Below are 23,811 nucleotides of genomic sequence, written 5' to 3'. Positions count from 1 at the left end.
TGCCTTCAGCCAGAACTGCAGGGGGCGCATGCGGAGCAGGCCCAGCTGCAGAGCCGGAGATGCTGAGGCCATGAGGCCCAGCATCCTCTGACAGTGTTTGAGCGACACGGTCGCGCCGCATGGGAAAGAACTCGCTGCGCGCTGAATGCCCATCAGGCGCTGTGGTGACAGCTGCGCCGTCATGGAACACGAGTTCAGAACTATACCCAGAAACAGAATCGTCTGACTGGGGTTCAGCGAACTCTTCGCCCAATTGACACTGAGGCCGAGCTTCTCGAGGTGATCGAGCAAAACGGCCCTGTGGTCCACGAGCTCCGCTCGTGATCGGGCCAGAACCAGCCAGTCGTCCAAATAATTCAGCACTCGCATGCCTCTGAGTCTGAGAGGAGCGAGCGCTGCATCCATGCATCTCGTAAATGTACGAGGAGCCACGGACAAGCCGAACGGCAGGACTGTAAACTGGTATGCCTGGCCCTCGAAGGCGAATCTCAAATATCGCCTGGGGTTTGACGCTATCTGTATTTGAAAATACGCGTCCTTCAGATCTATTGGCATGAACCAGTCCCCTCTGCGAATCTGCGCGAGGAGCTTCCTGGTCGTAACCATTTTGAAACTGCGTTTCATCAATGCCTTGTTCAGCTGTCTTAGATCCAGTATGGGCCTGAGACCCCCGTCTCTCTTGGGCACCAGAAAGTATCTGCTGTACAGCCCCCCCTCGCTTTGAGCTTGAGACACAGGCTCTACAGCCCCTTTGCTCAACAGTTTTGATATTTCGGCCCGAAGTATGTGTGCTACTTCTGTTTTGACCGTAGTTTCGACGCACGCTGAAAAGCGCGGAGGGCGTCGACAAAACTGTAGCGAGTAGCCTCTCTTTATAATGCCTAGCACCCAAACCGAAACCCCTGGAAGCGCTGACCATGCATCTGCATGAATGGCTAAGGGCTGGATGCGAAGCGCGCTCTGTTGACCGGGCAACAGCGGTGCTCGGGTGTGCTGCGCATCTGAGGCGGGGAGCGCGCTGATCACAGCGGGCAGATCGCTCCTCCTTGACCCCGTCTCGGTGCTTAACCGACTGGGGGAAGGCTGAGCAGGTCCCGTGGGACTCGATATGTTTGCGAGTAACTGTGGGCTGCATATGTGCACATTTACCACTTTCAACTCACTGTCTGCTTGTGCAGAGCGCACATGCACGAGCCTCGGTTTTACAGAGGCCGCGCGCCGTATGTGACATAGTGTATGTGGGCACTGGGGAGTGGGCACGTTTACTATGCGGCGCGCTCGCCCGATCTGTGTCGATCTTATGTGCGCGAGCCCTGTGTGCAGGGCTGTGCTTACATGTGGAGATGGGCACTGAGGAGTGGGCATCGACACCGCATTTATAGCACCATCGGCCGTGGCCGGACGAGCGTGCACGGGTTTTGTTTTTACAGAAACCACATGACGCGTGTGACATAGTAATTGTGGGCACTGAGGGGTGGGCACGCTTACTATGCGGCGCGCTCGACCGATCTGTGTCGATCTTATGTGCGCGAGCCCTGTGTGCAGGGCTGTGCTTACATGTGGAGATGGGCACTGAGGAGTGGGCATCGTCACTGCATTTATAGCACCATCGGCCGTGGCCGGATGAGCGTGCGCGGGTTTCGTTTTTACAGAAACCACATGACGCGTGTGACATAGTAATTGTGGGCACTGAGGGGTGGGCACGCTTACTATGCAGTGTGCGCGATCGACTTGAGTCACTTTTATGGGCGCAGGCCCTGTGTGCAGGGCTGTGCTTACATGTGGAGATGGGCACTGAGGAGTGGGCATCGTCCTTACATTTATAGCACCATCGGCCGTGGCCGGAACACCAGAAAACACACTCTTTTCGTGAAACATCTGGGTAGCCGTGATAACGGCTTTTGTGTGCAGGCAAGCGGGCACTCGTGCAGGCTTGCGCATTGCAGAAGACACTGAGGCAGTCACAACTCTTGGAACTGCAACAGCGGGACGCTTGGGTGAGAGCTCGGCCGCAGCGGAACTCGAACACCGGCGCTTTCCCAGCAGTGCTAGGATGCTTTCGGGGCTTCTGGCTTCACCGCAATCCTCTGCCGCGGCTCCCGCGGTGCGGGGCGACGGCTTGAAGTGCGAGAACGGGGTCTCGAGCTGCGTTGCTGACACTGTCGCGAGTACGCAGTTGGAGGCGGTGGGCGTGGCTGAGAGCTCTGTGGGGCCGGCCTAGAGCGGCTAGCTGCAGAACCGGAGCGCTTCGGCAAGAAGTGCTTGAACGCCAGCGAAGCTTTCTGGGCCTCGGCGAATCTCTCCACAAACTCGTTGACAGATGATCTGAAGAGGCCAGCAGGAGTCAGCGGCGCGTCGAGGAACGCAGCGCGCTCAGATTCCTTGATGTCAGAAAGCGTCAGCCACAAATGCCTCTCAGCCACCGTAGCGGAAGCCATAACCCGTCCCATGGCCTGTGCAGCGGACTTAGTAGCGCGGAGGGAGAGATCCGAAGCACTCCTCAGATCCACGAGACAGATCGCTTCAGGTCCCATCTCATCCAGCTTGCGGAGGAGATCGCCCTGGAAAATCTGCAGCGTGGCCATGGTGTGTAGCGCAGACGCAGCCTGCCCAGCAGCAGAGAAGATCCGTGCGAGCAGCGATGACGTCATGTTAGCTAAGACGCAGTACGAGAGAGCTCTCGTAAGAGAAAAACAAATCTTGATATGTGGAATGGAGGATTTTTCTTCCTGCAATAATGTATAATGAAACAGACATCATCTGTGTCAAGAACAACTAAATTTTTCCATGTTATAAATGAGCAGGTCTAATCAGAAAGATCAGGAAGGCCAATACGCAGCCGTGACCAAACTTTACTGTTTTAGCTCACGCAGTCAAAGCAAGCTCTCCTCAAGGCTGTTTTTTTAATATCACCCCAGTACTAAGACAATCAAGACCGGAAACCACATGAGAGAGAGACCCATTAATGTGTGATGGCTTATATAGCAAAGCATGCCAATATTAATAGAAAAGGTTGAAGCTGAAATATTTCTGATCTGCCAAGGTGGGAGGCTGTCACAACAAAAGTGAAGCCCATAGGAAAAAAAAACCACATATCCACATTTTCCAACCATTCAAAAACAAATATTTCAGTAGTACAGACATGGACATAATTAGCATACGCAGAAAAAAAAAATACTTCCTTCTCAGTCAGTTTAACAATGAAACTTCCAGGCCAGGCTCAAGAAGTTCAATTAAATTATTCCATCTGATTCTCATTTTATGAAAACAAAAACCGATTATTTTTTAAATACCTGATTAGAGAATTTCTAAATTATATCCTAAATTGACCGGCAAAGGGTAGAATGAATAATACAGTTTTAAAACTAAAATATTTTCTGACATTTTTCTGACTTCCTACTTTCTGCAGGGTAACTATTTATAAGTGAAATGTCAATTTGTCACATGAATTCACTGTTATTGACAATAAAACACACACACACACACACACACACACACGTACACACACACATAAACATACACACCAAGGCAAAAACAAAAAAATGAATTAAATAAAATTGCCCAACTTAAGCAGAGCCAATTATTTAGGTAATGCAATTATTTGCAGTATAATATATATATGACATTAACTTTTTTGGTTTTCCAAAGTTACTAGCCACACAGCATTTTAACTAGCCACATTTTTGTTTTTGTGAAATTACCTGATAAAAGTTGACTATGGCGTGCTAATATTTACTTTTATCTTCATTAAAATTTGAGCCGAACGTTCCTCTCATCATAAAGAACACATTTCAGTTTGTGTCATTTTTGTGCTCAGGCCCTAATAATGACTACTGTTTAGGTTACAACCCTCTGCAGACACCTTGGCAATTGAATCGCCATTGGCTAGTAAATATTTTAGTTTACTCGCCAGGCTGATTGAGATATATATGACTATATATATATATATATATATATATATATATATATATATATATATATATATATTTGTAAAATGGCACAGTTTTTTTCTGTCATTCAATGTTTCTGACAAAAATTTTTGGAAAAAAAACTAACAAAAATACTGATAGGATAATAATGATACGAATTCTAATAATAAGAACTATAAAACACACTAAGGATTACTAAGGATTAATGAGCTGCTGGATTCATGAATATTAATCAGGTTTTGTCCGTTCGCTTGAACTGATTTGCTGAAATCAAAACAGGGACGACAATAGGTGAGCGCCGGCCAATGGGATTGCTGTTTGCGCATTAACACCACCCACTACCGGAAAACCCGACTGTTCTTAAAAGCTGAAGACTTCCATAGGAACGCCGTTATTTTGACAGGAAAATACAACAAAGAATATTGTTTAAATGTAGTGAGTCAATTCTCTCTCTCTCTCTCTCTCTCTCTCTCTCTCTCTCTCTTGGTATCTGCGTGTGTGTGTGAGAGAGAAAGCGACGGCGTTTTGTGCACCTTCACACTAGAGTTTACGGTACATCAAATACAGGTGCGCTGCGTATCCACTGATGAACTGAGAAATATCACAAATCGCTTGACAGAGAGAGACACTCTGAAGCCCTCAGTCAAAGAGTTCACGAGTGAAAATATATCTGTGCTAAACTTATACTTAGCCTCCAACTCACACACTGGCAATTATTCAACCCGCCAAAGTGGCTAGTTGGAGTCACTGTGTTACCCTTATATATATAATTGAATTATATACAATAAAATACATCAGTTAAATAAAGTTCATAATAATAAATAAAGGTCATCATATAAACAGATTATAAAAACCAGTAAGAAACAGTAAAAAATTAATTAATTAATAAAAATGTATGTAAAAATACAGGTTGTATTTTCAAGCAAACTGAAGTCTCCCAAGATGCTCTATGCAACCTGGAGTCCATAAGCAGCTCTGTTCATCTTATGAGGGTAAAAACACGAGTTACAGCCAGGAGGAGATCAGCACAGATACAGCCCCATGACTATTGTTGTCCCAAGAAGTGACTCAGCTCATAAAAGTATTACGTTTGTTTTCCCTGCCATTCTGGGCGACAAGACGAGAGAACCCCTGAGGACCAGTTAGTAATAAGATATTAGGAAGACAAATCGCATTTGCCTTTCAAATAGAGCCCAAATAAGCAATTAACCAGAAATCAACCACATTAAGCTTTAAAAAGCAGCAGTAGGTGATCTGATCCTTTCACACACGCCGCTCCATGTGGGAAACATTAGCCATCTCGCTCTTAGCTCACTGGCACTGTGTAATCTATAGACGATGGGGCCTCCTTTCACACTTTCTCTGTCTCTCTCTTTTCAGAAAGAGAGACAGGTCTTTAATATGCAAGCCAAAGTAAAGAGCATGTTTCTGTGTGAATGAGAAAGCAGACGTAAGTGTGTGTGAGGCCCTATACGGTGTCCGGACGGCATTGTTTACTCTGTGGTACGGTTTCTCAGGGTAGACACAGCTCCTTGGGTGTCCCCACTGGGCGACGAAGAAGAAGCCTCACATGTCTGATGTTGCCACTCTGTCTGGAGCTCTCAGCCCATAAGCTCCACACACGACTCCTAAAAGATTCCTAAAGAGATTTTTCCAACACTTTTAGTCTGTAATTACAGCTGCACTCTCTGTTCTGCTGCTGATAGAAAAATAACCACTTCACGATGGGTTATAGGGAGTTTGGGGCTGCTGTAGTGACAGAAACCTGTATACAGTTAAATTCCCATGAGATTTTAAGAGTCAGGCTCTGAATGCAAGGAGACTGGTTGCTGTTCACATAGGTCTGAATGATTTTTTATTGTTTTTCAATGGCAGGGTTCCTAGATGACAAGAACACAGCTATCAGTCCAGTTGTAGAGTACTTAAAAAAAATAAAAAATTACGATCTTAAAGACCCATTTCTCAACAATTTTGACACTTTCTCCAAACTCTCCACACAGTGAGCACAACAGCAGTCCATGTGGGCTAAACTGCATACCATGTTTTAGTAAAATGAATGAAAATTATGACGAATTTTGGAATTTCTTATATAATTTGATTTCTCCCCCTTTTGCTTTAATGTATGTTCACCTGAGCTGGCATCCTTGTTTCTTTGTTTTTGGATTTAAATTAGACTTTGAATCCCAGATTTTCCAAACTCAGAACCCAATTCTATATTCAGATATGGAGGTAAATTCACACTGCAGATTAGAATCTAAAATTTTCTTGCAATAATACATAATGAAATAGACATCATCTGTGTCAAGAAAAACTGCATTTTTCTATCTCATAAACGTGCCAAGCTAATAGGAAAGATCAGGAAGGCCAATGCACAGCCATGACCAAACATTACGGTTTTAGCATCTATACAAATGGGGACAACTTAGGAATATAATTGTACAGTAATGTAAATGGTAAATGGTAAATGGACTGCATTTATATAGCGCTTTCAACAGACCACATGGCCATCCAAAGCGCTTTACAAGTTGCCTCACATTCACCCATTCACACACTCATTCATACACCGACTGCGGTGTCAGCCATTCAAGGTGCCATCCAGCTCGTCGGGAGCAGCTGGGGTTAGGTGTCTTGCTCAAGGACACCTCGACACTTGGTCAGGCGGAGCCGGGGATTGAACCACCAACCTTCCGGTTTGTAGACAACCTACATGAACCACTGAGCCACTGCCGCCCCATCATCTGTTGTAAGTATGGATCATAATGTAAGTATGGATCATTTAACATATTTTGCAGTGAGTTCTAAACAGATGAGAATTGTCCTTGTTTTTAAAAATGAACTTTTACAGAAAAAAAGTATTGAAAAGCGTCTCCTAGTGATGTAAAAACTGTAAATACCTGGGTTGTGCACCTGTCAGAACTGAATTGAGAATACCTTTTAAATTCCAATAACAATTTGAATTCTCTTGTTCTACAAATTTTAATGAAAGAATAGTTTTCTGGAAGAAATTAGCTCATTTTAATTAGAAAGTTGTTGACTTATCAACAAAAAAGCCCTAGAGTTTAGATAGACGGATGGATGGATGGATGGATAGATGGTGGATGGATGGATGAATGGACAAAAAGAATGACATACAGAGAGATGGACAGATGAACAGACAGACTTGACCTTTGCATTCTGTTCAGCTGTCTTTAAACACGAGAACGTGTTTTGTGTGAACGGCTCCAGACTCCTGTTCTTGTGTTCTATGTTGGAAGTCTGTTCTGCTCTCTGGTGGCTGTTGCTGACAGATTTGATGGAATGGGGGATTTCTACAACACAGGTGTCCTCATTGACCTCTCTCTCGAATGTAAATGAACACCTTTCCATCAACAACACGATACTCTGCGAGAAGAGCTTGAGTGTTGTGTGCTTTCTCACCAGGTACACAGCCAAGACTGTGTTCATCCAAACCCTGCACCTTTTTTAATAGCTCTTTAATCTAACATAATGTACCTTTTTCACATGATAAGCTCTTATTCATGGTTTGGCTAGGTGAGCTTCCCCTCTAGCTTGACAAGCATGGAGACAAATAGTCAAGTCACGCTGGGGCCGGTCCTCCCTGGAGAACGATGTAAGTGGTTTTAACTGTCCCTCTGACAGCGTTCACAATGGAGGTGATGCTGTAGATATTAATGACTTGGGAAAAGTGATATATAGACTGTTTTGCTGGGTGAGGATCACCTACCGGCCCTGCCACCTGAGAGACCGTCTGCAGATCTTCTGCTGCTGTGAGGATTTCTGTCACCGTGGGTAATGGACCTGATCCAGAAGAAAAAAAACACAATAAAGGCTTTGCCACACACACACACTCACAATACACTCCCACATTCGCCACCAAAGGGCCCCTCAAGAGACAATGGATAGATTAAATTTCCTCAGTAAGCTTGAGTGAATCTTGAACTAAAAGACTAATTTTTTAACAGGCTGCCCCTTTCAGCAGATTCCATAACATGATACATAAATCTGCTCTTTCTTGATATGATATGTGATTTAAGGAGACAAGAGGATGGGGTGTCTATGGAGCTACTTGGGAGGTAATCTCGATGTGTGTCGAGAGGGGCCCACTAAAGTCCTTTACTGAGATTCATTTTAAAAAGTAAATATAAATAAATAAATGAATAATATTAAAATAAATAAATGAATGAATAAATCAATGAATAAATAAAGTGAATTTAATTTTAAAAAGTATACATTTGCAGAGAAAAAAACATTTAATTTTTTTTTAATGTATAATGTATTATTTATTTATTAGATTTTTTTTGCATGAAAAAAGTTCGGCTTTTTGCAGTTAATAAAAAATATAATAGTAATATAAAATACATTATGCATAGGGTTAATAAAACCTTAACCTAATTAAGGTTTTTGGAAGAAATCTCAGGCTAAATACAGCAATAGAGCAATACAGCAATATATATAGAAATATTATTACAAATGAAAATAACTTTTTCCCTTATGATTTCTTGTTGAAAACAGTTGTACATTCTTTTTTTTTTTTGGAAACAAGATTTTGGTAAGTAAAAGTACAAATAATAATACTACTACTAATGTATATATATATACACACACACACACACACACACACACACACACACATATGTATAGAATTGGTCTTTTGTGTGACTTTATATGCTGTACATAAATGCTGTCCCATGGTCCATGATGACTGTAGGTACTTACAAGGTATTTCTGGCACAGCTTGCTCTGGGACATGGTGTGCTGGTTCCTCTTCAGACCTTGCAGTTAAACTGTCCCCTTGAAGCCTTAAAAAAAAGAGCATTACAAGTTTTAATTTCAAATAAGTGGCTTGCATTTCTCCCACAGTTATGATGGCTGAGGAAGATAACCGTGAAAATACTATCATATTCTCCTTTCAGAGTAAACTCTCTGCTGAGGCTATGAAAGAACTCTGTGTAATGGATCAGTATCAAATAAAATCTCTATTTTTACCCAGTGTCTTTGCTGGATGAGAACAAGTGGAGACAGTGAGTCTCTATTCATAAAAGGTGATGAGACCATGCCAAAGCAGTCTATTTGTCTTATCACTATCAGGGGAGGATGAGGATATGGGCAGGCTGGAATGTAGACAGAGCGTAACATAGGGGAACACTTAAGACCTGACAGCAATCTACTAATCGCCAAACTGTGCAGCTGTCTCAAACACCCATCATTTATGATGTCCTATATCAGAGGATGCTGGGGTTAGGAGCTTGCCTAAAGAGAGCTTGTTCTTAAAAGAACAGTTCATCCAAAAATATGCTAATCATTAACTCAATCTCAAAAGCTGACATTTTTAATGGGCCTTTTTTTCATTTTTGGGAGCTTGATAGCATGAACATAATGTCTAACATCTTCTTTTGTGGACTAGGAAAAGAAGAAAGGCATCAAAGTCGTTATTTTCAGGTGAATTATCTTTATAGCCATCTTGTATACATGATCCTAAAAGAAATACTTCACACAATTTTTTTTTTAAATATAGTCATTCTCAGGCCATCCAAGATAGAGATGAGTTTGTTTCTTAACCAGAATATATGAAAAAAAAAAAATTTGCTTTATATCACTTGCTCAGAAATGGATCCTCTGCAGTGAATGGGTGCCATCAGAATGAGTCGAACAACTGATAAAAGCATCACAATAACCCACAAGTAATCCACATGACTCCAGTTAAAGCTTTGTTATTAAAATAAATATATGATTTTAACTTCAAACCACTGCTCTATCCATGATATAGCTTTCTACTGTCTGAATCAGTAGAGAAATATGCACAGACAAAAAGCCCCATTTACAAGCACAACAAGTCCAAAACAAAATTAAATATGGTGGATTTTATGTGAAAGGACAACAGGAAATTGGCTTTTGGATGTGTTTGGATTAGGACTGGTATTTTGGCCAGATGTGACTGTTTAAATTTAAAATGCCATAATAATTTTTTTTTTTTTTTTTTTTTTTTTTTACAAACACACAACTTTTTGCTTCACAATATTTTTACTGGTGGACTGGAGTTGTGTGGATTACTTGTGGATTATTGTGATGTTTTTTATTAGCAGTTTGGGCTCTCATTCTGACGGCACCCATTCACTCCACTGGTGAGCAAGTGTATTATAGCTAAATTTCTCCAAATCTGTTTTGATGAGGAAACAACTAATCTACATCTTGGAGTAAACGTTCAGCAAAACTTTATATTTGAATGAACTATTCCTTTAAGGCAGGGAAAATCAGTGTGCTTAAAAATATACTGTATATATATTTTGTGTGGCCAAGATCATACCAGGTGATTTAAGTAGGTGCATCCAATTAAAACATTCCAGCCTCACAAATTTCCTAGAGTGGAAAATAAAGACCTACAGCAGTGTAATTGTCATACCTTATTCTTCAACAATGCCGTATTCACAAAATGTTATTTTGGAGTGGTTTCATTTCAGAACTGTAAATCACCAAATGCTGTACTTAGCAAATGATAGGCTTCATTCATTTCACATTTTTCGGCATTGCCATTGCGTGCCTTTTCCCATAAGAGAACAGGGCAGCTAATAAGCATAATCATCACAAAAGAAAACACCTCCTTCTTTTCCACTTTACCTGACTTGCTGTTTCACTGAAGCTTCTACAACTTTATTTTTCTCTCTGTCTATCCATATATCACATACACCTATGACTTTCTCCCTCATTCTTTCTCATACGTACAGAAGCCACTTAAGAAAAAAACTGATCTGGCCTAGTCCACCATCTGAGGCAGTTCCTTTTCATACAGCATAATTTTTGGAATTAATAATTAAACTAATGATGGTGAATGACTCACACAGCTGTGCTTGATCGGGTCAGTCCCCCCATAATAACAGAGAGGGCTCGGATCTTGGATGCTTTTGGCAGCTGGGGCTCAGGTCTTCTTCAAAAGGCTACTCTGTGCTTCATAAATAATTATAACATATTGCCTTTTATAATACCCTCTCATGTCCTGCAATGGATCAGATGCACTTTTTCATTCATACATAATATAAAAGTGTCATATCTGTTGCCAATTTAAGGAGCAGATGAAATTGGAGAGCGATTGTGCTACTGCCAGATGAGCTGTTTCCAAAGCATGTGTGGCTTTAGTCTACCACCTCATCCATCACATGAAGAGGACAGACACTGGCAGATAAGGAATATATCACATGACCTTTTCCAACATTGGTGTATTATGGGTCAGTAGATCCTTGCAGAATATTCAGTAATACTGAAACACATAATTTCAGATTTCAAAATCAATTTAAGTTTCACTTTGACTGATGTGTACTTGAATCTTGTGAGAAAACTTTTATATACATATATATATATATATATAGTATATCTTAAATATATACATGTATGTGTGTGTATTTACTGTATATACATCCACAATACACATACATATGTTATGTAAAACTTTTATTTTGGATGCGATTAATTAAAGGGTTAGTTCACCCAAAAATGAAAATTAGGCTGTTTTTTACTTACCCCCGAGGCATCCTAGGTGTATATGACTTTCTATTTTCAGGAGAATCCAGGCAGAGTTCTGTTTGTCTTTGATCTTTCAACCTCTATCGTTGCAGTCAGCGGGTGTTGCATTTCTTCAGTCCAAAACAAGTGAAATAAAAAGTGTAAAAATGGAAGCAGTTCCAGTGGAATGACGTACGAGGTCAGATTTGTGCATGCACCTCTCAGAAGTGACACAAGTGGAAATGCAGTGGAGAGATCAAAACAAAACTACAGTCACTTATTGCAAGTACAAAACGAGGATTTTTAGAGAAGAATGTCTGAGGATTTCGATCTAAGCCTTGAGACTGGTTTTCCTTTGCTAAAGTAAGGAAATTTAGCTTCTTTTGATCCTCTAAACAAATGTTTTGCTTTCACGAGACTCACCGGCACATGCGCAATGCTGACCTCATACATCATGCTCCCAGAACTTCTTCCACTTTACAACAGTGAATTCAGGTGATTATAACGTTTTGAATATGGATATTTTTCTTTAAAAATAGCATTGATTCACTAAAGGAGGCCTTTGTTCAACCCCAGGAGCCATTTATTTAACTTCTTCTGGAATGAAGCAATGCAACACACGCTGACTGCCATGACAGAGCCTGAAAGATCAAAGACAATTTCTAATATAACTCCGACTGGATTTGTCTGAAATAAGAAAGTCAAATACACCTAGGATGCCTCAGGAGTAGGTAAAACCCAGCCTAATTTTCATTTTTGGGTAAACTAACCCTTAAATAATAATATTTAAATGTTTAATAATAATACATGTTTCTTGAGCAATAAATCAGCATATTACAATGATTTCTGAAGGATCATGTGACACTGAAGAATGGAGTCTTCATTTTAATGGTTGCTGAAAATTCAGCTTTGAATTAGGGCTGCCCTCGACTGAGGATATTTCTGGGTGACTAGTATTCGTTCATTTTATGCATTAATCGACTAATCGAATGTTTATTAATAAACCATTTTAATCATTATAATGAGCCTGTAATCGCCTACGTATCCTAATAAGCGCTAAAGCACATGCATAAAGCTTGCCACAGCGCACAAGCAGAAGTAATGATTATGAATGTGTCAGGGGAAAACGGTAAGGAGACTGCATTTACATTTTAAAGGTCCCGTTTTTCGTGCTTTTTGATGCTTTGATTGTGTTTACAGTGTGCAATATAACATGTGTTCATGTTTCGCGTGTAAAAAAACACAGTATTTTTCACACAATTCACCTATCTGTATACCGCTGTTTTCACTGTCATAAAAACGGGCTGATGTCTTCCTTGTTCTATAAAGTCCCTCCTTCAGAAATACGTAATGAGTTCTGATTGTGCCAGCGGTTCCTGTGTTGTGATTCGACAGCAGCTTAGCCCACGCTGCACTCCTGGAAACACGATTGGACTTTAGACAGTAAAAGAAAGCACGTGCTGGAGATGTACTTATAATAACAGGAGCGTTTTTACTGACGAGATGCACATGAAAATCGCATTCGATTTTTGTGGTCCATAGACAACGCCTTCTCCAGACAAAGAGGGAACTGCTCCATCTTTCAAGAATAATCTTTGTGCGAATCCGGCATTACACTGATTGAGATTGAGGAAGCTCGCTGTCCTCAGCAAAATGTGCTGCACATAGTTTTACATGTGGATTATAATTTTCGGGAACCGAGTTAAACATAAATTGTAACCATTAATCTCCAAGTACAGCATCCCTGGGAAGCCCAAACAAAGGTGATTGGACTCCAAGATGAAAATAACAGCGTTTGGACGACATGGCGACAAACACAAACGCAGCTCTTCCTCTTCTCCGTCGGAGCGCATCAAGGCCACGCACCCTTTTTTGTGTATTCCTGTGGGCTAGTTAGTCAAAAAATTGTTTTAGTGACTTCATTAATGCAGGAACTAGAGGGATGTAGTCTAAACGGGTCGTTTTTTGTAGGCGAATTCTGTTAAATAAAATATCTTGCTTGGCATTGAACTTTGAGCTTTATAATTTTACAGATATTATTTATACTCTGACAACAACATTACACACTAACTAAAGTTTAAAACATGGGATCATGAAGAACGGGACCTTTAATAATTTGATAAACTAGTGCTTTCTTTTCTTCGTTGTCTTTAAGTCAGGTGATTAGGTCGGCGACACTGACTCGTCATCTCAACAGTAGTGGATGCACCTGTATGAATGTTTCATTCAGATTACAAAATCTGAGAATTTGTTTTCCATTTGAATTGGTTCATTTGAAAGTAGACATTTCCCTCCCTACAGATATATTTTTTATATATAAAAATAGAATAAATAAAAAGCATAAACACAGCCCTAAGTGAGAAGTAGCGGTCCGCCATTTATGTTTTCTTGCAGTAGCTGCTGGAGGTACAATGTCAGCGCAAAAGAGCCATTAAATTAAAAGTGTCGTGTGCTGGGATGCACCAACGAACATAGGAGTCTCCATAGACCGCTGAGGACACAGTGGTTAAATTTCATTTTCGAAGGAAATGTCCTGAAAAAAAAGAAAAGAAGAGTCCTATACTTTGTGCTAACATTTTACACTGGACACGCATCATATTTTGGTCAGTAACATGGTCATCACCAGTTAAAACTGTAACACAGGTATGCCCACGAGCATGAACTCTTGAAGTCAAGATGACAGTTAAGCTCCACACTCTTCTGATAAAGGGAGGCGGGAGCACCAGCTCATTTAATTTAAAAGGGACATACACATAAACAGCGCGTTTTGGCTCATACCCTAAAAGTGGCAATTTCAGCAAGCTATAAAAATTGTAAGAGGGTATTTTGAGATAAAACTTCACATACACATTCTGGGCACATCAGAGAACAATTTAAAATGTTTTCTATGGCACCTTTAATGTCTGTAAGGCAAAGATATACACAGAGTTCGCTTAAATTCACAGAGATAGAGACAGCACAAAGTGCATGTTTGCTTTCATTATTTTACAAAAGCACAAAGTGTTTTGTTGTTATTGTTGTGATTGCACTCAAATAAACGTAGACTAGAGCCTTTCACACATATAATCTTTTAACAAATTAAAATAGAAAAGTGAATTTTAAAATGTTCACAATAATGTTTTACTGTATAAAATAAATACTGTATTTAAACAATTGCATAAGAGACTCTAAGAGACTCAAGCTATGATGACTTTCACCTTGATATTATATAACCGACTGGCTGAGGCCAGCCTAAAAAGATGCTCAGGACAGTTGACGGTCCACTGCTGCGCATCGTCAACGAAAGCTTATCTTTTTCAAGTGTTTTTAAGCCTTACCGCTTGTCGATTTAAACATTAAAGCATCCAAACACAAGACGCGGAAAAGCTGAACAGAGTAGCTGGTTACTCGCGCGCTTGTGTTCGGTGCGCACGAGAGAGATCGAGAGCCGCGTATCACGGACAGCGACTCTGAACCGAGCTCTCTTCTGCGAAGTTCTCCTCGAAGTCCCTCCTGCACCTGAACGAACAAATACAACTCGCAGTTTGAACAAAGAAAAAAATGTGAAAAAGCCCAATTCAGTACTCGCGATGTTCTGGTGTTCAGGGCTCACGCAGTGAAAGGCGTCTCAAAACACTTGAACACCGAATTTGCTTATTTTTGCTCTTGTGCCGACAAATACATACAAAATATGTCAAAATATCCACCTAGGAAATTATGCTCGAAAAAACTGTCAGTTATTTCTTAAGTGAAAGTAAACAGTTGAGGAAAAAAATGGGATGTGTATTATATTGGATGCGTTCATCGTCTCTTAAAGTGATTTCTTAAATTTAGCTACTGGCTGCTGTAATGTTAATCCAAGAAAATTAAAGAAAATCACTCACTGCTCTTGACTGAATTACTTTGTAGTTTTAACAGTCAAACCAAAAATTATTCAGACACCAGATATAATTTTTTTATATATATATAGCAAAACTGTAATAATGTGAGAAATGTTGAAGGTGTCTGAATAAATGTAGGTTTGATTGTATATTTAATTTTTACATTGAAGACTATCCAGTGCTATTTTACATTTAATTATTTGGTTTCTGTACCTTGACACCTACAAACTTGAAAAAAACTTAAACATTGTGTAAATAGCACAAATAAATAAAAATAAACGAACATACAAATTAAATTTCAAACAGGGCCCACTGGTACAACCTTCACCGAGTCCCCGCTGACCCCAGCTACGACCCTGCTCACGCCTGTTTCACACATACTCCATCTGCAGTGCGTATGCAGTCCTTGTGCGTTACGTATGTGGTGCAGCACGGACTCGATGTGCTTTCAAACAGGACGCGTTTGCAGTTCGCTACTCGGTACGTAAACGATCGCTGCTCTGCTGCAGACGCAACGCTCCTGGAACGCAACTGGAATCCGTTAACATGGGTGCGTAAAAAATGCATAAGCACTGCAGACGGAGTATGTGTGAAACAGGCGTAAGGTTGTTTGCACCTTGTGCAATGTGGAATTAGTTTACAGCTTTCTCAAGCACTTTGTGATGCATTTTGGAAACAGGAGATGAGCCCCTTTTCTAATGCACCACCTAGCTTGATAAACCCCTTCTCAAAGACTTACTGTTTGTCAATATTAATTGGATTAATTCGAATGAGCCATTTTAATCTAGATTAATCTAGATTAATTTCAGGATTACAGTGAGATTAATCTAGATTAAAAAAATTAATCTATGCACACCACTAATATTATATATATATATATATATATATATATATATATATATATATATAACACTTAAATTATGTATTTCTTAGAATTTTCTTTATAATAAAATTTGCTTTAAGATTATTATCCATATAGACACCACCTATAAGTCTTCGAATCCACTGAATGAACTTGACAGGTTTAAGTATAATATTACATCTTTTAACGGTGTCTGACATCCAGACTTTCCGGACTGCTGTTAAGTACTGTGTTCTTCACTCATTGACCACTTGAGATAACAAATGTCCAGATAAAAGGATTCCTAAGTCTGAGCCTGAGAAAATGTGAAGAATGCTACCTGGGTCTTCCAAGTAGCCACATGCCCAGGCAAAGAAACAGAAAAGAAAACAGAAAGAGAGAGAGAGAGCGATGGGCATCTGTTTCCTCACATTATATAGCTGCTGCTGTTTGGCAAGTCTCCTGTATATGAAGAGCTTCCAGATGTACAAACAGAACTTATAGGATCTGTTAGAGAATCACTTGGACTGATTCAATCCAATTCATGAATGAATTATTCTGATGAACTCTTTAGGTTTCCGGATTCAAAAGAATACTGTGTTCATGAAACAGACATCACTGACAAAAAAAAAGATCAATGCAAGAAACCCAAGCTCTGATCTAAATATGTAACTGGAGTGGGTTATATCCACAATCCTGTGCTTTTAACCTGTGATATATACAATGAACGTCCAAATCAATGTGATAAACAGTGCACAAACAAACAGTGATTGTGTGATAAAAGTGCAAAGATGTGTTCAGCATCTCGTAGACTGTATAGAATGCCTAAAGTATCTGTGGTGAATCTGATATGGGGCAGAAATGAAAAGCAAAAAAGAAAGGGACAAACAAAACAAATGTGGGTGGATGTAGGAGCGTGGCAGCCATTGAACACAACAGATTGTTTCTTATCAGAGCCTGGCATCGGAAAAGAGCGCTGAGTCACCCTATCACTGCCAACAGTGTGAAATGTGATCATACTGCCCAGCCACAAACTACACACCAGGAAATAAAAACAGAAAACAAGAGATAATTAAGATTATCTGTTTTCTAGAATGCTTTTAAGATATGTATTCTTTCTCTTCCATTGATGGGTGTTTTTTCAACTTTTGACACTTTGATGTCATAAGGAAATTTTTTTTTATCTAAAATAACTAATTTTTTTTGTTGTTATTGTTGTTATATGAAAGTCACATTATAACAGTCTTCAACCATTAATGTGACAATGTGACCATTTCCTTTATTTCTGCTACTTTTTAAATGCCTTCTTTATAAACAACTGTAAATAATATGAATATAAGATAATTATTACATTTTTAAAATATGATTATCTAAACAAAGAGAAATAAACACTTCTTCTAAATTGTAATAGTAAAAACGTACCAACCCCAAACATTTAAAGGTTGTGTGCATAAACAGAGTTCAGTGAAATTTCATTAAAATGTATGAATAATAAGACACAGTGTGTAAATAAAAATATGCTAAATGTTATTTAAATATAACATATTTTTATTATATTTTTAGATGTTATTATATATTTATTATTTATTATTTCTATTTCCAGTCAAGGTGTCAAATTATACATAAAGTGAGATTATATTTAACTCTGTATTTAGAATGTATAAAATTGTAGCTGTGAAATTTACCTTTACGAGACAAAGGAGTCAACCATTTTATGAAAAAAAAATATTTATAAAATATTTTGTAAATGACGGCGTGGTGGAAATGATCATGACTTACAGAAAATAATAAATCACATAATTCTTCTGTCACAGTTAATCAGTGTTCATTGACAAATTAATTTAACTAGTGAGAGCATGAAAAGTGTGTTTTAAGAGAGTTAAGTTAATTTTCAAACAATCCAAAGGGCCAAAAGTTCCCATAGTTGAAGAAACACCCAGATGCATGGATTTAAGATGACTGCACATATCATAGTCACCTCAGTAAGATGAACGCTGTGCATTACCTCAGCATGTACTCATTCACCTTTAGCTCTCAGAGTTTTGACTGTAGATTGCTGGAATGCGGCGTGTGGCCCTCATATCCGGCTGAAAGGGGTTCGGCTGGGGCCTCTCAGCAAACAGAGGTCAGGATACGTGACTCGTGACTTGACTAAGATATATGACAGTGCATTCTAGATGATGACATTTTTCACATTGTGTTTACCCCTTGACTTATTAAATGGAGGTCACAGGTTGAGCTTTACTGGTGTGGTGAAGTCATTGAGTAGAGAGCTGTTGGTAAATATTGAGCTGTGTAAATATTTACCTTGCACACCTTGAGCAGATGTTGAGAGTGACTTTGGCCTGGGGCTCTGAACAGTAGGAGCTGCGGCCCTGGCTGAACTTACTGCCCGACTGCAATAGGCCAGTGACCCCCTCCATTCGCAGGTCATCCAGATCCTCTGAGAGAAACAGAGACAGGAATGTTTGGAGTCACAATCATCCTGACAAAGTATGTGTAAATAAATTCAATTTATCAAGTTTTTACAATAATATTAATTACACTTTTATATGATTTTTTTTATATGCCAATGCTATTTTAATCATCATTTTTTAAATAATAACATTGAAATAAAATCATTTAATGATTTATTTATAATAACAATAACAACAATTATTATCATTATTACTATTATTTAAACATGCACATTATTGTTATTATTATTATCATTATCATTATGCATCCATCATCTTCCGCTTATCCGGGGCCGGGTCGCGGGGGCAACAGTCTAAGCAGAGACGCCCAGACTTCCCTCTCCCTAGCCACTTCCTCCAGCTCTTCCGGGGGAACCCCGAGGCGTTCCCAGGCCAACCAGGAGACATAGTCCCTCCAGCGTGTCCTAGGTCTTCCCTGGGGCCTCCTCCCGGTGGGACATGCCTGGAACACCTCCCTGGGAAGGCGTCCAGGAGGCATCCGAAATAGATGGCCGAGCCACCTCAGCTGACTCCTCTCGATGTGGAGGAGCAACGGCTCTACTCTGAGCTCCTCCCGAGTGACCGAGCTTCTCATCCTATCTCTAAGGGAGCGCCCAGCCACCCTACGGAGAAAAGCTCATTTCGGCCGCCTGTATCCGGGATCTTGTCCTTTCGGTCATGACCCACAGCTCATGACCATAGGTGAGAGTAGGAACTTAGATTGACCGGTAAATCGAGAGCTTTGCCTTACAGCTCAGCTCCTTCTTCACCACGAAAGACCGGTACAGCGAACGCATTACTGCTGAAGCTGCACCGATCCGTCTGTCAATCTCCCGTTCCATCCTTCCCTCACTCGTGAACAAGACCCCAAGATACCTGAACTCCTCCACTTCAGGCAGGAACTCTCCACCAACCTGAAATGGGCAATCCACCCTTTTCCGACTGAGATTAATAATTATTATTATAGTTTATATAATTAAGAAAACGTCAAATGTAACCATTTTAATAATTTAATTTGTTTCTTTATAATGACAACGACAATAATAATAATAATAATATATTATTATTATTATTATTAAAGACAAATCATTAAATCAATCAGAGGAAAAAAATTTCACTGAATTTAATCATGTTTTATACACTGAGTTCTCTGACATTTTTGGTCACAAGTCTTGGTGACAAGTCTTGAAGCATCAGCCTTATATTTCAATATTAAGTATGTAAAAAAAAAAAAAAAGTCACACTGATGGCAGACAGAACAAAGTTAACTCAACAGACTTTAACCAAGTTTATCTAAAACAAAACACCAAATAAAATAAAATTAAATAAAAAAAAAAAATAATAAAAAAATAAAATTAAATAAAATAAAATAATAAAATAGGACATCTGCTGGGTTTGATTAAAGGTCCACACAGGGAGACAGACAATAACAACAACAAAATGCTATCTATCTAAAATCTATTCAAATCTGTTTGAATCGTCGTGATTTATGCAGTTTATATTATGCACTTTAGGATTTCATCCAACACTCACTGATTACTGGCATCCCAAACTGATTGAGAGGTGGAAGTAATAGAGGAAAGAAAATACATGTGGAGAGATAAACAAAGCTAACAGCACTTAGATGGGCAACTCTATACTCCGAGAGGTCACTGGTGCCTATCTCACAGCATGCTCGTCTGCGCCTAGATAACCGGTGCAAAGGGCTGGATCTGAGAAATGTTCGTCTCCTTACACTACAGCTGTTCCTCTTCAACACGCAACAGGGCCACTGGTTGAAAGCTGGGAAATTTCAGAGTTTGGCTCAATTATATGAATAAGCAGAGCTGACTGGGTTTTTAAGCTATAAAGACCCATTGTACTTTGCTGCTTCTACTTAAAGCTTTAACATTATTCATATATTAATGTGTGTATACAAGCATGAACCAGTTTATGTACAGGATAATAATCAGGTGGTCATAATTGCTAAATCAAGGCCAGCTGGACCCTGATGTAAGGCAGATACATACCAAATAAATAATAAATGAACATGATTGATTTAAGTTAAAATTATTTCAAAGAGAGTGCTGTGAGAACACAGCTTTGCCATCACAGGAATAAATTATATTTCAAAAAATATATTAAAATAGAGAACAGTTCATGTAAATGTACATTTTCATAAGTTTTTTTATTTATTTTTGAAACTGAGTAACAAAACTATGTAAGAAGGCTAACAGCAAGCAGAATTGTAATACTGCAAACCAATTTAACGGTTTGTAGCAATTAAATGTAGTTGTTATATTATTCAATGTGTGGTCAGGTGTGCGTGTAATAGCTTTGGCATGACTCATCAAATCTGATTTTAAAGCCAGAACAATCTGTTTCATAATGCCACTTTGACAAAGCATGTTTCTCACAGGGAGTTTCGTTCTCATGTCACAATCATTAACATTATGATCCAGCAAGAACTCAGAGCAGCGGGGTAAAGTGAGCCGCATTCTGTGAGGTCAGCGCCTCCCACCCGTGCCTGTGGCTGTAGGTGTTATATACCAACTGTACCACTTATGCTGGTTATGTACCACAGCCGGCTGACAACGTGTGGAAGGACACAAAAAAAAATAGCACCTTGTAAGACAAGTAACTGTAGCTAATGGCAGGGATTAGACTTCATCTATTCATCCACGAAACTCTTACTCGACTCACTTTACATCTCTCAATTGCCTCGTCTTTTTGTTCGAGCTGCTGATGTGGGAAGGGGCCCTGTGGGAAATAACTTATCAGTCACAATTAAAAGCCTCCTAAACGCACCTTTTTGTGTGCGAACGCTCCATGGTGTCAACATGAGATTTCTCCCATGAGTCTTTGTGCAAGCACGGAAAGCATGTGTTTGGGTAAAAAGGAGGTCTGCTTGGCACGGGAATGCGGACACTGCCTTGTTCGTGAAATACCAACGAGTGTGCTGATATTACATGCCTCATTCATCATCGCAGGTCTGATCCAGCCGAGAGAGAGAGCCAGAGGCCACTTCATACACACACGCAGCATTGTACAGGAGAACACAGCTGTCCGTCGTGGGAAAGTCTGTCTTTTTGGACTGGGCTGCGGGGTGTGTGGTTGAACGCTGAGGGGGGCACTTGTGGCAATATGGCAGTGTTTTTGTTAATGCTGATGTGAGTTGGCTGAGACATAGCATCTCAGAGAAGTACAGATAGATGCAAAAAGAGTGTGGCTACACTCTAAAAAAATATGTTTAGGGCTAGATTTAAGATTTCTGTATTTAAATTGCATACAAATTGAATTGCATAAAAAAATTAAGTTTTCGGGGTTGGTATGACTTTTTTAAGGTTTAAGAGGTCCTTATGCTCCCCAAAGCTGCATTTATGTGATAAAAAATACATAAAACATTAAATATTGTGAAATTTAAGGCCTAAATAAATATTTATGTATTTGATATATAAAATGTTAATTCATTTGGATTACACAGTTTTAACATGAACAAATGAATAAACCTGTTCTTAAAATGGGATTCATTTTTGTCAGCCATATAGTGTACTGTATTAAACAGATCTTAGATCTGATTTAGTTAACAACATTCATAACATTCTTCTGTCATGCCTGGAGTCCTGTGTAGGACCTATTTGTCAAATAGATGTTTTACTGTTCGACTGGGGCAATACTCATCTACTATCATTCCTCTCGGTTGTGGTGTTCCACAAGGATCAATCCTGGGGCCTGTTGTTTTCTGTGTATTTGCATGTATTTTTATTCATTGTAAAGCACATTGGTCAACCTTGGTTGTTTTTAAATGTGCTCTATAAATAAACATTTATTGATTAATTGATTGATAAAACATACTCAGTTTATAAGTACTGTTACAGAAATCTTACCCATTTAATTTATGTATGACTCCAATCAATGTATTCACTGCACTCTCAGGTTCCAAGACCTATAAATGTAGAAAGATTGGTCTCCAGTCAATGTTGTATTTACTTCTTGCTTTAACTCAAATAAAACATTTTTAGAGTGCAGACCAATATTTGTATGACTAACAAATATGCATCCCATTAAATTTAACTGTTTGTTTATGTTAAAATAGCATAATCCAAATGAATTGGAATTTTATTAGCAATTCAAATACATCTTTATGTATGCCCTTTTTTGAGTAAACTCTATCAAAGAATTTGAAAGACCATGAAAAATCAATGGCTCATATTATCAATGTTCCCTGAGCATTTTCTATAAGTGAGTCAGTGTCCAAGAAACTATGTTCATAAAAACCCACCCTAATTAATTGGCCTTCCATTGGAAGTCTTTCTGTAAGTGTTTTCCCACAGAGCTTTGGCTAATTTCTTCTTTTATGTGGGCTTAAAGCTGCTTGTTTCACTAATGTGCCAATGTCCGAGCCAGAAGTGGACTTTCAGAATTGGAATAGTCCTTCATCGGCCTGACAGGGATCTGAACTCCTGCCATAGTAAAGCAAGAGACTGCAGAGTGGGCTTTTCTTCTATTCCATTTGGAAAGAACTGAAGCAGAGGTAAACAAAGGTGTCTGCAGGCTCTTTAAACGGTACACTGCCGTTCCTTAATAAATCTGCCAGGACTGCCGATCCAGCAAAGCTGCAAAATAAAGCATGACATGAAGACACAAATTTCATTGTGATTTGAGAATTTAGAGCTTGTCGACATAGTAAGACAAAGAGGGTGGTGAGGCTTTGAAAATAATCTTGTTAACGATGCACTCAATTTAGTCTGATGTATTTTAAATCCTTTAATCAGATGGACAGTGTGAAAAAATGGTCATTATCTTTGCTGGCTTAATGTGTTGTAAAAATAAAAAACCACCAACAACAAAAAAACCTAAGTTGGCTCCGTAGGCGGCATTGTAAGCATCACATGGAAGCATAGGGATGCCTCCTACTTTTTGTACTTTTGCACAATAACTACATTGCAGAATCGATTATATCCATAAAACAATTCCAATAAGCAAAGAAACAGGTGAGAAAATTAAATATGGCAGACAATGCTTAGAGAAATGTTTATAAATACACACTAACAAAAAAAAATAAAAATCCAGTATTATTGTGAATGGGCCCATCCTTAGGGGTTGCAACTGGTGCAGTTGCACCAGGCCCCGCAGAGGAACATGATCGTAAACGGACCAAGGGGGACACAAATCCCCCCACACACCACAGAACGCAATCTGTTTGAGAAATTACATTTAACAGAGCACATTTAAGAGAGCAATTAGAACAA

The 23,811-nt window shown here is 39.4% G+C and overlaps 1 protein-coding gene across 1 annotated transcript in view; it reads right to left on the bottom strand.

The window, feature by feature from the left end:
• Positions 1–23,811, bottom strand: part of c35h8orf34 (chromosome 35 C8orf34 homolog) — a 108,630-nt gene that overhangs the window by 36,185 nt on the left and 48,634 nt on the right. The window contains exons 8-10 of the mRNA XM_059524608.1: positions 18,432–18,567; positions 8,646–8,728; positions 7,654–7,727 (exon numbers count right to left, since the gene is read on the bottom strand). Coding sequence (XP_059380591.1) covers positions 7,654–7,727; positions 8,646–8,728; positions 18,432–18,567 — 293 coding nt within the window. The remainder of the gene's footprint in view (positions 1–7,653; positions 7,728–8,645; positions 8,729–18,431; positions 18,568–23,811) is intronic.

The sequence above is a fragment of the Carassius carassius genome, chromosome 35 (genome assembly GCF_963082965.1).
Source record: "Carassius carassius chromosome 35, fCarCar2.1, whole genome shotgun sequence".
In the NCBI taxonomy this organism is placed as follows: domain Eukaryota; kingdom Metazoa; phylum Chordata; class Actinopteri; order Cypriniformes; family Cyprinidae; genus Carassius; species Carassius carassius.
The sequence above is the reverse complement of the archived record's forward strand: the minus strand, read 5'-3'. Positions and strand labels throughout refer to the sequence as shown.